This window comes from Nerophis ophidion, linkage group LG12 (genome assembly GCF_033978795.1).
Source record: "Nerophis ophidion isolate RoL-2023_Sa linkage group LG12, RoL_Noph_v1.0, whole genome shotgun sequence".
In the NCBI taxonomy this organism is placed as follows: Eukaryota; Metazoa; Chordata; class Actinopteri; order Syngnathiformes; family Syngnathidae; genus Nerophis; species Nerophis ophidion.
Genome location: NC_084622.1, coordinates 22,572,074 through 22,587,070, shown reverse-complemented (window position 1 = coordinate 22,587,070; position 14,997 = coordinate 22,572,074). Strand labels below are relative to the sequence as shown.

General features: G+C 41.7%; 1 protein-coding gene across 3 annotated transcripts in view; it reads left to right on the top strand.

Annotated features, from left to right (window-relative positions):
- Nucleotides 1-14,997, top strand: part of znf423 (zinc finger protein 423) — a 419,133-nt gene that overhangs the window by 103,583 nt on the left and 300,553 nt on the right. For all 3 annotated transcript variants that reach the window (XM_061917091.1, XM_061917090.1, XM_061917089.1), the window contains exon 3: nt 14,106-14,303. In XM_061917091.1, coding sequence (XP_061773075.1) covers nt 14,106-14,303 — 198 coding nt within the window. The remainder of the gene's footprint in view (nt 1-14,105; nt 14,304-14,997) is intronic.

Below are 14,997 nucleotides of genomic sequence, written 5' to 3'. Positions count from 1 at the left end.
CTGTTATTAACAGAGCAGGTAATGTTTGTCTCATTAACATTCATGGCTGTAATGCAGGTGTAAAATAAGTTACTTTTATATAATAAAGGAGGACGTTATTTCCTTCACTTGTTGACTATTTTTTTCATACGGTGTTGATCTGGAAATGGTTGTTTTGGCATTTTGTGGGTGTGGCACCGGCCGAGTTGTTGACATGCAGAGATTCAAGCACTCCTTATTATCTAGCAGTGGTTCTACTTTTTGTAGCAACACCTTTGGCGCATACTCGACATATTACGGTTGTCTAACATCTTCCCGCTTGAAGCCAAACCACCGTCAGATGATGGGTTTTCTTGGGAATCAATTCTTTCTTCGCTTGTTACCAGATTCGCATTTTCTCTCCCTCGTATTACCACTCGCACCGCACCGTTTGGCACCACAGCTAACTTTACCCCCATGCTGCCATCACTCTGCTCGGCGAGGGCGTATGACGTTGCACGCATGACAGTATGTGACTTATGTAAGAAGGTGCACTTGTTTTATGTCTCTGTGAGAAGGAGACAAGAAAGAATGAGAAGAGCCTGTAGTGTAATGCCCGCAGCTAAAAGCAACTGCGTGAGAACGTATATTCGAATATCACGGTATAGTCAATTTCTATATCGCACAGAAACAAATCCTTGATATATCGAGTATATTCGATCTATCGCCCAGCCATAGTTTGACGTGTTAAAGTCAGATGCTTTTTCCCTGTGGTGAAGTCGAAGTTTGATGCCATATCTTTTATGTGATCTTCGTACAGTTTGAGTGACTTTGGTGTTTATGTAGATATGATTTAAGTGTAAATCCTGACTTCTGTCACAGTCTTGAGAGTAACCCGAGGACTACTGTGCATGTACATGATAACCATACAACTTTGAAGTTGTGTACAACTTTAATGGGACTGTTTCTCACTAAGACCCTTAAATAATTTTTCATATCAGGGAGACCAACATCACATGGACAAAGTTCTGTGGTCAGATGAAACAAAAATGAGCTGTTTGGCCACAGTACCCAGCAATATGTTTGGAGGAGAAAAGGTTAAGCCTTTAATTCCAGGAACAACATTCCTACCGTCAAGCATGGTGGTGGTAGTATTATGCTCTGGGCCTGTTTTGCTTCCAATGGAACTGGTGCTTTACAGAGAGTAAATGGGACAATGAAAAAGGAGGATTACCTCCAAATTCTTCAGGACAACCTCAAATCATCAGCCCTGAGGTTGGGTCTTGGGCGGAGTTGGGTGTTCCAACAGGACAATGACCCCAAACAGACGTCAAAATTGGTAGACGAATGGCTAAATCAGGCTAAAATGAAGGTTCTAGAAAGGCCTTCCAAAAGTCCTGACTTAAACGTGTGGACAATGCTGATGAAACAAGTCCGTTTCAGAAAACCAGCTGAACTGCACCAATTTTGTCAAGAAGAGTAGTCAAACATTCAAGCAGAAGCTTGTGGATGGCTACCAAAAGCACTTTATTGCAGTGAAACTTGCCAAGGGACATGTAAGCTAATATTAACATTACTGTATGTATACTTTTGACCCATTTTCAGTGGAGCCATAATAAATCCATAAACGAAACAAAACTTCATGAATGTTTTTTTGTGACTAACAAGTATGTGCTCCTATCACTCTTATCACAAAAAAATAAGAGTTGTAGAAAGTATTGGCAACTCAAGACAGCCATGACATGATGTTCTTTACAAATGTATGTCAACTTTAAACCAGCACTGTACATACACACAAACACCAAGTTCTGCTAAAGATTCGAGGAAAGACGAAGGGATTCTAAATGGTGACGCACACACACACACACACACACACACACACACACACACACACACACACACCTATTCAGTGACTTAGTGGTTAGAGTGTCCGCCCTGAGATCGGTAGGTCGTGAGTTCAAACCCCGGCCGAGTCATACCAAAGACTATAAAAATGGGACCCATCACCTTCCTGCTTGGCACTCAGCATCAAAGCTTGGAATTAGGGGTTAAATCACCAAAACTGAATCCTGGGCGTGGCCACCGCTGCTGCTCACTGCTCCCCTCACCTCCCAGGGGGTGATCAAGGGTGATTGGTCAAATGCAGAGAATAATTTTGCCACACCTAGTGTGTGTGTGACAATCATTGGCACTTTAACTTTAAAAACACACACACAAACACACACACACATACAGAAACATTAAGTTGCTCCTGGGGTGTGAGGGAGATGGTTTCATCTGGCTCATCCCACAGTTGCCATGACAGCAGGTTGTGTTGGCATGCACTAGATTTGGCACTGCCCTCACCTCTGGCATCGCAAACCCATGCTGTGTGTGTGTGTGTGTGTGTGTGTGTGTGTGTGTGTGTGTGTGTGTGTGTGTGTGTGTGTGTGTGTGTGTGTGTGTGTGTATAAAAACAGCCTTTTATCTACTGTACGCACGTATGAGTTATAACACCAAATCCACATACCGTATTTCCTTGAATTGCCGCCGGGTATATAGTATGCACCTGCCTAGAATTACTGCCTGGTCAAACTTGTTTCGCAAAATAATTAGCACATGCTTAGCATTTCTGCCGGGTCAAACTCGTTTCGCAAAATATTTTTTTTGCTAGCGCATCTCTAGAATTTCCGCCGGGTCAAACTCGTTTTCGCCAAATAATTAGCATATGCCTAGAATTTCCACCGGGTCAAACTCGTCACGTCACAAGTGACACTTCACCTGTCATCATTTTCAAAATGGAGGAGGCTGATTTCAATCATTTGAAATCGCATAAAGGGAAGAAGATTAAGAGCTATTCAGTAGGATTTAAGGTCCAAGCTATTGAATATGCTAAAAAGAACAGTAAGCAGCTATGTTTTATTAATATACCGTAGCTGCGTGTGTCAAATATGAGTCATTAAATGACTCCCGCCTCCTGGTGGTAGAGGGCGCTAGTGATCCTTCTTGCGACTACTCGGCTGCAGAAGAAGTGACAACAAGCAGCAAGAGTGAGCAGCGATGGTTTATTTTTTCCTCTCGCTTGCACTTTTAACATGGAGGATTACATACCTAAAATAAAACCGTTTTCTAAACTGGACTTTCAATGGAAGCAGGAGGTAATAAAGGAAGATCTCCATTGAGACAGAGAGACTTTTAAAACTGAAGAAAGATAAGGAAGACTTCTATAAACAAGTTATCGATGCTTTTGATCAGAAGGAGCTGCGCATGGACTTCATTTATAAGTAAAGGTAAGACCATAATAACCTTTTTTTAATAAATGTGCTTTTCATGATGTATCTTTTAATCACAATCAAATTTATAAGCGCAAGCCTAAATTTACCACATGCCTTTGGTAAGTGCAGGAGTGAAAAGAGGTTTTAAATTAATTAGCGCCCGGCGGCAATTCAAGGAAATACGGTATCCATCATACTTTATGCTTAATTGGTGCAAACATTTCTGTACATTTCCGTAATACTTCCACCCAAGCATGAACATTCATCCACTCACTGACAATAAATGTATCATAACAGCTGTACGATGTGAATTTGTGCAGGTGTTTTCTTTATTTAAGTCCTCCACAAGGTGTTCATCATGGTGTGTATTTTTGTGCAAACGTGAAGATGCGTGTGTTTGTGCGTGTAATGTCAGCTTCTTCTCCCCCGGCCAGACGGTGCTCTCACCACTGGACAGATGGCCAGCACCCTCCTTTTCCTCCTCATCCCTTCATCTTGCACTCCTTTTCTCCCTCCATCACTAATTTCCTCTCCCAACGCACACCATCACCACAGTCCCTCGCTCCCCGCTTCCCATCACACCTCTCCATGATGAATTAGTCCGAAATAGATTTGCTGGAGTTGGACGAGGTGGGGTTTTTACCTTGCCTAGACTCCACTTTAGTAGACAACATATTCAAAATAAGTCTTTCTCTGAACCAGTAACGATGGTATTGGGGAGGGGTGGAACTCCATATTCATTAATAAATCAATCAATCGGTCAATAAAGACTACAATGTCGTCCTTGAATTAAAATTTCTCTTCTTACCAAGACATTAGGTTACTCTATTTTCAGGACTATTGAGTGCACCACCTACAAAATTTGAAAATAAAACAATTAAAAAAAAAATATTAGCTGCATCAGATTATAAGCCGCCCTGCGATGACGTGGCAACTTGTCCAGGGTGTACTCCGCCTTCCGCCCGATTGTAGCTGAGATAGGCACCAGCGCCCCCCGTGACCCCAAAGGGAATAAGCGGTAGAAAATGGATGGATGGAGATTATAAACCGCAAATATATACGATAGGAAATTAGTTATTTACACATGAAAGATTATGTACATTTTCATTTACATACTGTACTTTAACAGCACCTTGTAAAGGGCAGTAAAACGGCTGATCAAACAAACAGAAATCATCATCATGGACCGACTAGCCGGGGAAGCTAGCTTTCCAATCAGCTAAACGGACTCAATAACTCCACGGTGACGTTTTGGTGAATTTACTGATTAATTTGTGAAGTGAATATACTGTATTTCTTTGAATTCCTGCCGGGGCGCTGATTAATTTAAAACCTCTTCTCACTCCTGCATTTACCAAAGGCATGCGGTAAAGGTAAGCATGCGTTAATTATTTTAAAACCTCTTCTCACTCCGGCATTTACCAATGGCATGCAGTAAAAATTTGAGTGTGCTATAAGGATACATCATGAAAAGCACATTTAATATTTTTTATTTATTTATTATGGTCTTACCTTTACTTATAAATGAAGTCCATGCACAGCTCCTTCTGATCAAAAGCATCGATAACTTGTTTACAGAAGTCTTCCTTATCTTTCTTCAGTTTTAAAAGTCTCTCTGTCTCGATGGAGATCTTCCTTTATTACCTCCTGCTTCGATTGAAAGTCCAGTTTAGAAAACTGCTATCAGACCACTGCTATCAGTTAGCTCAGCTCCTCAATTGCGGGCGACGACAGAATTATCCTCAGGAAACTTCCCCTCCCGTTCTGCTCCGCGGGTGATCTCTTTATCCCACCGCTGCCACCATGAAGTGTTATTGTATAAATAATACACTGGGTATTTAGGACTGGAACATGCTGTATTTCAGCCCGGATGTTTACATATCCAGCATAGGTGTTACATCCTAAATGGTCTGTCGTGCACCCCCCGCATCATATCCGTCCCAGCACATATCACCTCACTCGTTGTCACTTCTTCTGCAGCCGAGTAGTCGCAAGAAGGATCACTAGCGCCCTCTACCACCAGGAGGCGGGAGTCATTTAATGACTCATATTTGACACACGCAGCTACGGTATATTAATAAAACATAGCTGCTTACAGTTCTTTTTAGCATATTCAATACTAAGCATGCGCTAATTATTTTGCGAAGCGAGTTTGACCCGGCAGGCACATACTATATTCAAGGAAATACGGTGTTTATATAGCACTTTTCTCTAGCGACATAAAGAGCTTTACATACTGAAACCCATTATCTAAGTTAAATTTCCAACTAGTGTGGGTGGCACTGTGAGCAAGTGGGTTAAATGTCTTGCCCAAGGACACGAGTGCTGGGACGAGGATTGCCGAAGCGGGGATCGTACCTCGAACCCTCAGGTTGCTGACACGGCCGCTCTACCAACCGAGTTACGCTGCCCGTTAAACTCAAACAATACAAAAAAAAAAGGCCGTTGTAAGTTAATATTAATAACAGACATCAGTAAATGTGTTGATATCTTCCATCATCGGCGGTCACTCGAACGAGTATGACGATCCTCCTGGTAGGGGTGTATCCCTTTATGGTGGAGGCTTGTGTGTGACATAGTTTAACGTGGGGAGACTGGTGCACAGACAGTCACCACACCATCCTTGACAGAATCGGGTCAGGGTCCAGCAGCATGTACTCCAAGACGACTGGGGGGGGGACCCTTTTCTGCTGCAGCCTTCCTCTGCCGTCGTGGCAGTTCTTAAATCTACAGTCTTCCGCCTGCTCTGCCGTTGAGGTCTTCATTGTATCCCTGGCTAGGGGGGCAGTCAGGTACTAGGCCTTTGCCAAGGGCCACCTGGGGTAACGGTAGTCTTAGCTAATGCTAAAGATGCTAATTTGATTACATTACGATAGCACTTACAAATATGCATGAAAACACTACCATCAAACGTGTGAGAGTTTAGTAAGTTTGAATAGATGTATTTATATTGTACAACTTAACAAACATTGCTTGGACTGCTGAATGAAGAAACAAACTAGAAGACGGAACAACACTTGTACTTCCGGTTCATGGCACTAAACACAAGGAAACATTTAAAAATTCAACCCACACCACCTGCATGGAGCGAACTTGTCCGTAATATGGCACCATCGCACAAACAATAACACACCTTTTCGTTTTATTACATCCATCTATCCATTTTCTACCGAGTGTCCCTTTTGGGGTCGCTGGCGCCTATCTCAGCTGCATTCAGGCGGTAGGCGGGGTACACCCTGGACAAGTCGCCACCTCATCGCAGGGCCAACACAGATAGACAACATTCACACTCACATTCACAATTTAGTGTTGCCAATCAACCTATCCCTATGGAGGTGGGAGGGGCCTATCCCCAGGTGCCTGTCTTTGGAGGTGGGAGGGGCCTATCCCCAGGTGCATGTCTTTGGAGGTGGGAGGGGCCTATCCCCAGGTGCATGTCTTTGGAGGTGGGAGGGGCCTATCCCCAGGTGCATGTCTTTAGAGGTGGGAGGAAGCCGGAGTACCCGGAGGGAACCCACGCAGTCACGGGGAGAACATGCAAACTCCACACAGAAAGATCCTGAACCCGGGATTGAACCCAGGACTGCTCAGAACATTCATATTGTGAGGCAGATGCACTAGCCCCTCTTCCACCATGCTGCCCCGTTTTATTACATCTATTGTTAAAAACAAAACTCAATGGCCGTCAGCGAAGACAAATTCATAAAATAGCCACACATTTTTTTTAATTCGCAGGGTTCAAAGCGTAGGAAAATAAGAGCCGCTTATAGTCCAGAAAATACGGTGTGTTTTGGGGAAGGTCCTGGTCTTTTCCAGCAGGACTATCCCAATACAAACCATTATTAATTCAATCCAGCTCAAGTCGCCTTTCAATTAATTACCTTCTTTCTTTTTGTTCAATAGAAAAAAAAAATCGCTAGATTCTTGTCTCCCCTCCCAGTGTCGTCAGTGTCAGTCCTACCGGAATATCAGCGTTTATAATGTGATAATAAGGTGTGAAAATGGAGACACAATAGAGTAGAGTGCATTGGGCCGACGCAAACCTCCACTGCTCCGCTTACACTTGGTATGTCACGTCGCGCAGATACAGTATTGCTATTTAATCAGCTTGCATAAAGTGTACAACATTATATGTTGGAGCCCTGAAAGTACAGTTTATATATAGTCCGCTACACAAAGTAATTTAAAAAGGCACAGGGCGGTTTGACAGCAAATAATGCATCAACGTGCCTCACATTAAAGGCCTACTGAAATGAGATGTTCTTATTTAAACGGGGATAGCAGGTCCATTCCATGTGTCATACTTGATCTTTCGCGATATTGCCATATTTTTGCTGAAAGGATTTAGTAGAGAACATCCACGATAAAGTTCGCAACTTTTGGTCGCTAATAAAAAAGGGTTGCCTGTACCGGAAGTAGCAGACGATGTGCGCGTGACGTCACGGGTTGTGGAGCTCCTCGCATCTGAACATTGTTTACAATCATGGCCACCAGCAGCGAGAGCGATTCAGACAGAGAAAGCGACGATTTCCCCATTAATTTGAGCAAGGATGAAAGATTCGTGGATGAGGATAATGACAGTGAAGGACTAGAAGAAAAAAAAGGCGAGGGCTGTGAGAGCGATTCAGATGTTATTAGACACATTTACTAGGATCATTCTGGAAAATGTCTTATCTGCCTATTGTGTTACTAGTGTTTTAGTGAGATTATATAGTACCTGAGAGTCAGAGGGGTGTGGCCACGGGTGTAATGACCGCCAGTGTCTCTGAGGGAAGCCACACGGCTGCAGCAGGACACAAGCTCCGCTGATGTCTCCGGTAAGAGCCGACTTATTACGACAATTTTCTCACCGAAACTTGCCGGTTGACATCTGAATGTTGTTTACGATCATGGCCACCTGCAGCGAGAGCGATTCGGACCGAGAAAGCGACGATTTCCCCATTAATTTGAGCGAGGATGAAAGATTCGTGGATGAGGAAAGTGAGAGTGAAGGATTGGGGGGAAAAAAGACTAGGGTAGTGGGAGCAATTCAGATGTTATTAGACACATTTACTAGGATAATTCTGGAAAGTCCCTTATCTGCTTATTGTGTTACACCGCTTCCCACCTACAGCTTTCTTCTTAGACGTCTCCATTATTCTTTGAACAAATTGCAAAAGATTCAGCAACACAGATGTCCAGAATACTGTGGAATTAAACAGACGACTTAATAGCTGGGAACGATGCTGGAACAAAATGTCCTCTACAATGCGTGACGTCACGCGCACACGTCATCATACCGCGACGTTTTAGCATGATACTTCGGCGAGAAATTCAGAATTGCAATTTAGTAAACTAAACAGGCCGTATTGGCATGTGTTGCAATGTTAATATTTCATCATTGATGTATAAACTATCAGACTGTTGGTCGCTAGTAGTGGCTTTCAGTAGGTCTTTTAACAAGGTGACTGAATTTAGAAAGGGAAATTTTTTTTTTTACAAAAATGTATTGACTGTTTATGCGCGATGTTGTTTTTTGAAGCCGATACTGATAACTTCCTGCTTCCTGCTATAATGTGTTTTATTTGAATGTAGTCTGTGCACACATGCAGGTAAGAAAGGGTCAAACAATGGTGCAACTAGTAGATTTGTCCTAAACCAGGGGTCTCAAACTCAATTCACCTGGGGGCCACTGGATGCAGAGTCTGGGTGAGGCTGGGCTGCAAGAAAAGAAAATATTGTAGCGTCCCGGAAAAGTTAGTGCTGCAAGGGGGTTCTGGATATTTTTCCAGAATTGGTGTGGGTTCGCAGTGTGGCGCATATTTGTAACAGTGTTAAAGTTGTTTATACGGCCACACTCATTGTGACTTGTATGGCTGTTGACCAAGTATGTCTTGCATTCACTTGTGTGTGTGTGAAAAGCTGTAGATATTATGTGATTGGACCGGCATCCAAAGGCAGTCTCTTTAAAGTTAATTGGCGCTCTGTACTTCTCCCTCGGTCTGTGTACACAGCGGCGTTTTAAAAAGTCATACATTTTACTTTTTGAAACTGATACTGATAATTTCCAATATTACATTTTAAAGCATTTATCTGCTCCTAATATCGGCGGTCCGATATCTGACATCTCTACAAATAACGGTTTGAATTGGTCCAGGTTATCAGGGACTGTTATTATTGACGGACATGTGACTGCAGCCAGGCACGTAAGAAAACCTTCGTCTCCATGGCAACATGTCTGTCGCTTTCACTCATTTGCCGCTTTTCCACTAATGCAGGGGTAGGCAACTCAGAACGTTGAAAGAGCCATTTTGGAGCCATTCATATAAAATTTGTGGGCCTCACTAACATTAGACTTTCAAAATAAGGTGGGGGCCACAAAATAACGTCTCACGGGCCGCAATTGGCCCGCAGGCCGCGTGTCTGAGACCCCTGTTCTAAACAAATACATTGCATGTAATTATCGAATTGCCGATATTATCGGCCGATAAATGCTTTAAAATGTAATATGGGAAATTATAGGTTTTGCTTTCAAAAAGTAAAATGTATAACTTTTAAAAAGGTCGCTGTATGGCGTGTTACACGGACGTAGGGAGAAGTACAGAGCAGTTGCGTCCACCAGTCATACTTGCCAACCCTCCCGATTTTCCTGGGAGACTCCCGAATTTCAGTGCCCCTCCCGAAAATCTCCCGGGGCAACCATTCTCCCGAATTTCTCCCGATTTCCACCCAGACAAAAATATTGTGGTCGTGCCTTTAAGGCACTGCACTTGCGTGCCGGTCCAATCACATAATATCTAGGGCTTTTCACACACACAAGTGAATGCAAGGCATTCAAGGCAAGAGATGTCTGATAATATCAGACTGCCAATACTATCGGCCGATAAATGCTTTAAAATGTAATATTAGAAATGATCAGTATCTGTTTCAAAGAGTAAAATGTATTACTTTTTGAAACGCTGCTGTATGGAGTGGTACACGGACGTAGAGAGAAGTACAGAGTGCCATTAACCTTAAAGGCGCTGCCTTTGCGTGCCGGCCCAATCACATAATATCTACGGCTTTTCACACACAAGTGAATGCAACGCATACTTGGTCATCAGCCATACAGATCAAACTGAGGGTGGCCGTATAAACAACTTAAACGATGTTACAAATATGCCCCACAATGTGAACCCACACCAAAGAAGAATGACAAACATTTTGGTAGAACATCTGCACCGTAACACAACATAAACACAACAGAACAAATACCCAGAACCCCTTGCAGCACTAACTCTTCTGGTACACTACAATATACACCCCCCGCTACCCCCTAGCCCCCACCTCAACCTCCCCATGCTCTCTCAGGGAGAGCATGTCCCAAATACCAAGCTGCACTTTTGAGGCATGTTAAAAAAAATAATGCAGTTTGTGACTTCAATAATAAATATGGCAGTGCCATGTTGGCATTTTTTTTCCATAACTTGAGTTTATTTATTTTGGAAAACCTTGTTACATTGTTTAATGCATCCAGCGGGGCATCACAAAAAAATTAAGCATAATAATGTGTTACAAGGTTGCCAAGGTTGCCCTTTGTCACCGATTCTGTTTCATAACTTTTATGGATATAATTTTTAGGCGCAGTCAAGGCGTTGAGGGGTTCCGGTTTGGTGGCCGCGGGATTAGGTCTCTGCTTTTTGCAGACGATGTGGTCCTGTTGGCTTCATCTGGCCGGGATCTTCAGCTCTCACTGGATCGGTTCGCAGCCGAGTGTGAAGCGACTGGGATGAGAATCAGCACCTCCAAATCCGAGTCCATGGTTCTCTCCCGGAAATGGGTGGAATGCCATCTCCGGGTTGGGGAGGAGACCCTGCCCCAAGTGGAGGAGTTCAAGTACCTAGGAGTCTTGTTCACGAGTGGGGGAAGAGTGGATCGTGAGATCGACAGGCGGATCGGTGCGGCATCTTCAGTAATGCGGACGTTGTACCGATCCGTTGTGGTGAAGAAGGAGCTGAGCCGAAAGGCAAAGCTCTCAATTACCGGTCGATCTACGTTCCCATCCTCACCTATGGTCATGAGCTTTGGGTCATGACCAAAAGGATAAGATCACGGGTACAAGCGGCCGAAATGAGTTTCCTCCGCCGTGTGGCGGGGCTCTCCCTTAGAGATAGGGTGAGAAGCTCTGTCATCCGTGAGGAACTCAAAGTAAAGCTGCTGCTCCTCCACATGGAGAGGAGCCCGATGAGGTGGTTCGGCCATCTGGTCAGGATGCCACCCGAACGCCTCCCGAGGGAGGTGTTTAGGGCACGTCCAACCGGTAGGAGGCCACGGGGAAGACCCAGGACACGTTGGGAAGACTATGTCTCCCGGCTGGCCTGGGAACGCCTCGGGATCCCCCGGGAAGAGCTACACGAAGTGGCTGGGGAGAGGGAAGTCTGGGCTTCCCTGCTTAGGTTGTTGCCCCCGCGACCCGACCTCGGATAAGCGGAAGAAGATGGATGGATGGATGGATGGATAATGTGTTAATTCCACGACTGTATATTTCGGTATCGGTTGATATCGGAATCAGTAATTAAGAGTTGGACAAGCCATTATCGGACATCTCTAATTACAACCATACATCTGTGGAGCTTATGATTAGGGATGGGTATCAATTACATTTGAAGCAATACTGGTACCAAATCAGTTGTTTAAAAAGGATGCTGGTGTTTAAAAGTTTTCCAAACTGGTACATAAAATTTAAAAAAAAAGCACAATTTAGTAAAAAAATACCAAAAACAAATACAAAACAATGCCTTTTTAAATGAATTAGATTTCTTACATTTAAGTTAAACAGACTAGTAATTTAAATTAGAGATGTCTGATATCGGCCGATAAATGCTTCAAAATGTAATGTTGGAAATTATCGGTATTGGTTTCAAAATTATTGGTTTCAAAAAAGTAAACCATATGACTCTTTAAAATGCCGCTGTGTGCACGGATGTAGGATGAAGTACAGAGCTCCAAAAAACCTTCAAGGGACTGTCTTTGCGTGCCGGCCAAGTCACATAATATATGCGGCTTGTAGACACACACAAGTGAATGCAAAGCATACTTGGTCAACAGCCATACAGGTCACACTGAGGGTGGCCGTATAAACATCTTTAACACTGTTACAAATATGCGGCACATTGTGAACCCACACCAAACAAGAATGACAAACACATTTCGGGGGAACATCCGCACCGTAGCACAACAGATCCAATACCCAGAAACCCTTGCAGCACTAACTCCTCCGGGACGCTTCAATTTATACCCCCCACTACGCCCCCCAACCTCGCCCACCTCAACCTCCTCATGCTCTCTCATAGAGAGCATGTCCCAATTTTATTTATTCCTCACAGAGTTTTTGAGGGCATTTGGTCCGATGTCTTTTTCTAATGAGTAGTGAGGTACAGTAATTATAGGAACAGTTTGGAGTCTGCTTTTTGAAAATGATTGGTTATCAAAGCTTTTTTTGTATTAACATTTTATTCCCAATATCGGTAATTATCGGTCAAATGATTACCGTGCACCCCGACTGATTAAAGAGAGTACGAGCAACACAATATAGACTTAGACTTAGATTTCCTTTTTATTGTCATTCAAATTTGAACTTTACAGCACAGATAAGAACGACATTTCGTTACATAAGCTCATGGTAGTGCAGGATAAAAAAAGCAATAAGGTGCATATATAATTAAATAAATACATATAAATTATATATATATATATATATATATATTAAGGCTGTGGATCTTTGGGTGTCCCTCGATCCGATTCAATATCGATTCTTAGAGTCACGATTCGACACTATATCGATTTTTTTCGATTCAATTCGATTTTTGATTCAAAAACGATATTTTTCCGATTCAAAACGATTCATTATTCATTCAATACATAGATTTCAGCAGGATCTACCCCAGTCTGCTGACATGCTAGCAGAGTAGTAGATTTTTTTTAAAAAGCTTTTATAATTATAAAGGACAATGTTTTATCAACTGATTGCAATAATGTAAATTTGTTTTAACTATTAAACAAACCAAAAATATGACTTATCTTTGTGAAAACTTTGGACACAGTGTGTTGTCAAGTTTATGAGAGGCCATGCAAGTGTAAGCCACTGTGACACTATTGTTCTTTTTTATTATTTTTATAAATGTCTAATGATAATGTCATTGAGGGATTTTTAATCACTGCTATTCATTTTTGTTTCACTACTTTTGGTTTGTTCGGTGTGGTGTTTGTGTCTCCTCTCAATTGCTCTGTTTATTGCAGTTCTGAGTGTTGCTGGGTCAGGTTCGGTTTTGCAATTGGATTGCATTGTTATGGTATCGATGTGTAGTGGTTTGTTGGATTGATTAAAAAATAAATAAATAAATACAATCTATTTTTAAAAAATGAGAATCGATTCTGAATCGCACAACGTAAACGATTCGATTCGTATTCAAATAGATTTTTTCCACACCCCTAATATATATATATATATATATATATATATATATATATATATATATTTATATATATATATATATACATATATATATATATATATATATATATATATACATATACATATATATATATATATATAAAATAAATACATTTATATAAATATATATAAATAAATAAATAGATTACTGTACAGATAAATATATTGCACTTTTTCCACATACGTCCACGTTTATGAATGTATGTTATATTGTTTTTTTATTCCAGCGAGTTAATCCATTTTGGGGGAGTGTTGAGGGGATAATTTAATTATATATTATATTATATTAAATATAATATATGTATAATATTCTTCTTCATTATAATACAGTTATGATCACAGCAAGCTTGTTCTGCTATCTATAAAAAGAAACGCATTGTTCCTGAATAATCAGCCCTGATGATGCTGTGTTTGTTCCTCAGAAGTCTCGGCATCGGGCAAAGCGGCCGAGCCCAAAGTTGGCCACGGAGTTGCTGCCGAGGACGGAGACCAGTTGGAGCACGGCGACCGTGAAGACGAGGAGCTGGATGATGACTCCATCTTCACCTGCGACAACTGTCAGCGGGACTTTGACTGTTTGGCCGAGCTCACCGAACACAGAACGAACCACTGTCCAGCAGGTTAGATTTCTTTGTTTTGTCCGTCCTCACATCCCCGAATACGGCGTATTTGTGTGTAGAAGTCTTTGCTGTGGACAATAACAATACAACATGCTTCTGCCCTTTTTATTTACATCTTTCTATCTCAAGGGTTAGTGAAACATTATATGGATCAAAAAAGAACCAGCAACACACACACACACACACACACACACATGCATACATACATATAAACCAGGGGTCACCAACCTTTTTGAAACCAAGAGCTACTTCTTGGGTACTGATTAATGCGAAGGGCTACCAGTTTGATACACACTTAAATAAATTGACAGAAATAGCCAATTTGCTCAATTTACATTTAATAAATATATCTATATATATATAAAAAAAATGGGATATTTCTGTCGGTCATTCCGTCGTACATTTTTTTTCCTTGTACGGAAAGTTTTTTGTAGAGAATAAATTATGAAAAAAACACTTAATTGAACGGTTTAAAAGAGGAGAAAACAGGAAAAAAATGAAAATTAACTTTTGAAACATAGTTTATCTTCTATTTTGACTATTTAAAATTCAAAATTCACCCGAAAAAAATGAAGAGAAAAACTAGCTAATTAGAATCTTTTTGAAAAAGCTAAAAAATTATTTATGGAACATCATTAGTCATTTTTCCTGATTACGATTAATTTGAGAATTATGATGATAGGTTTTAAGGCAA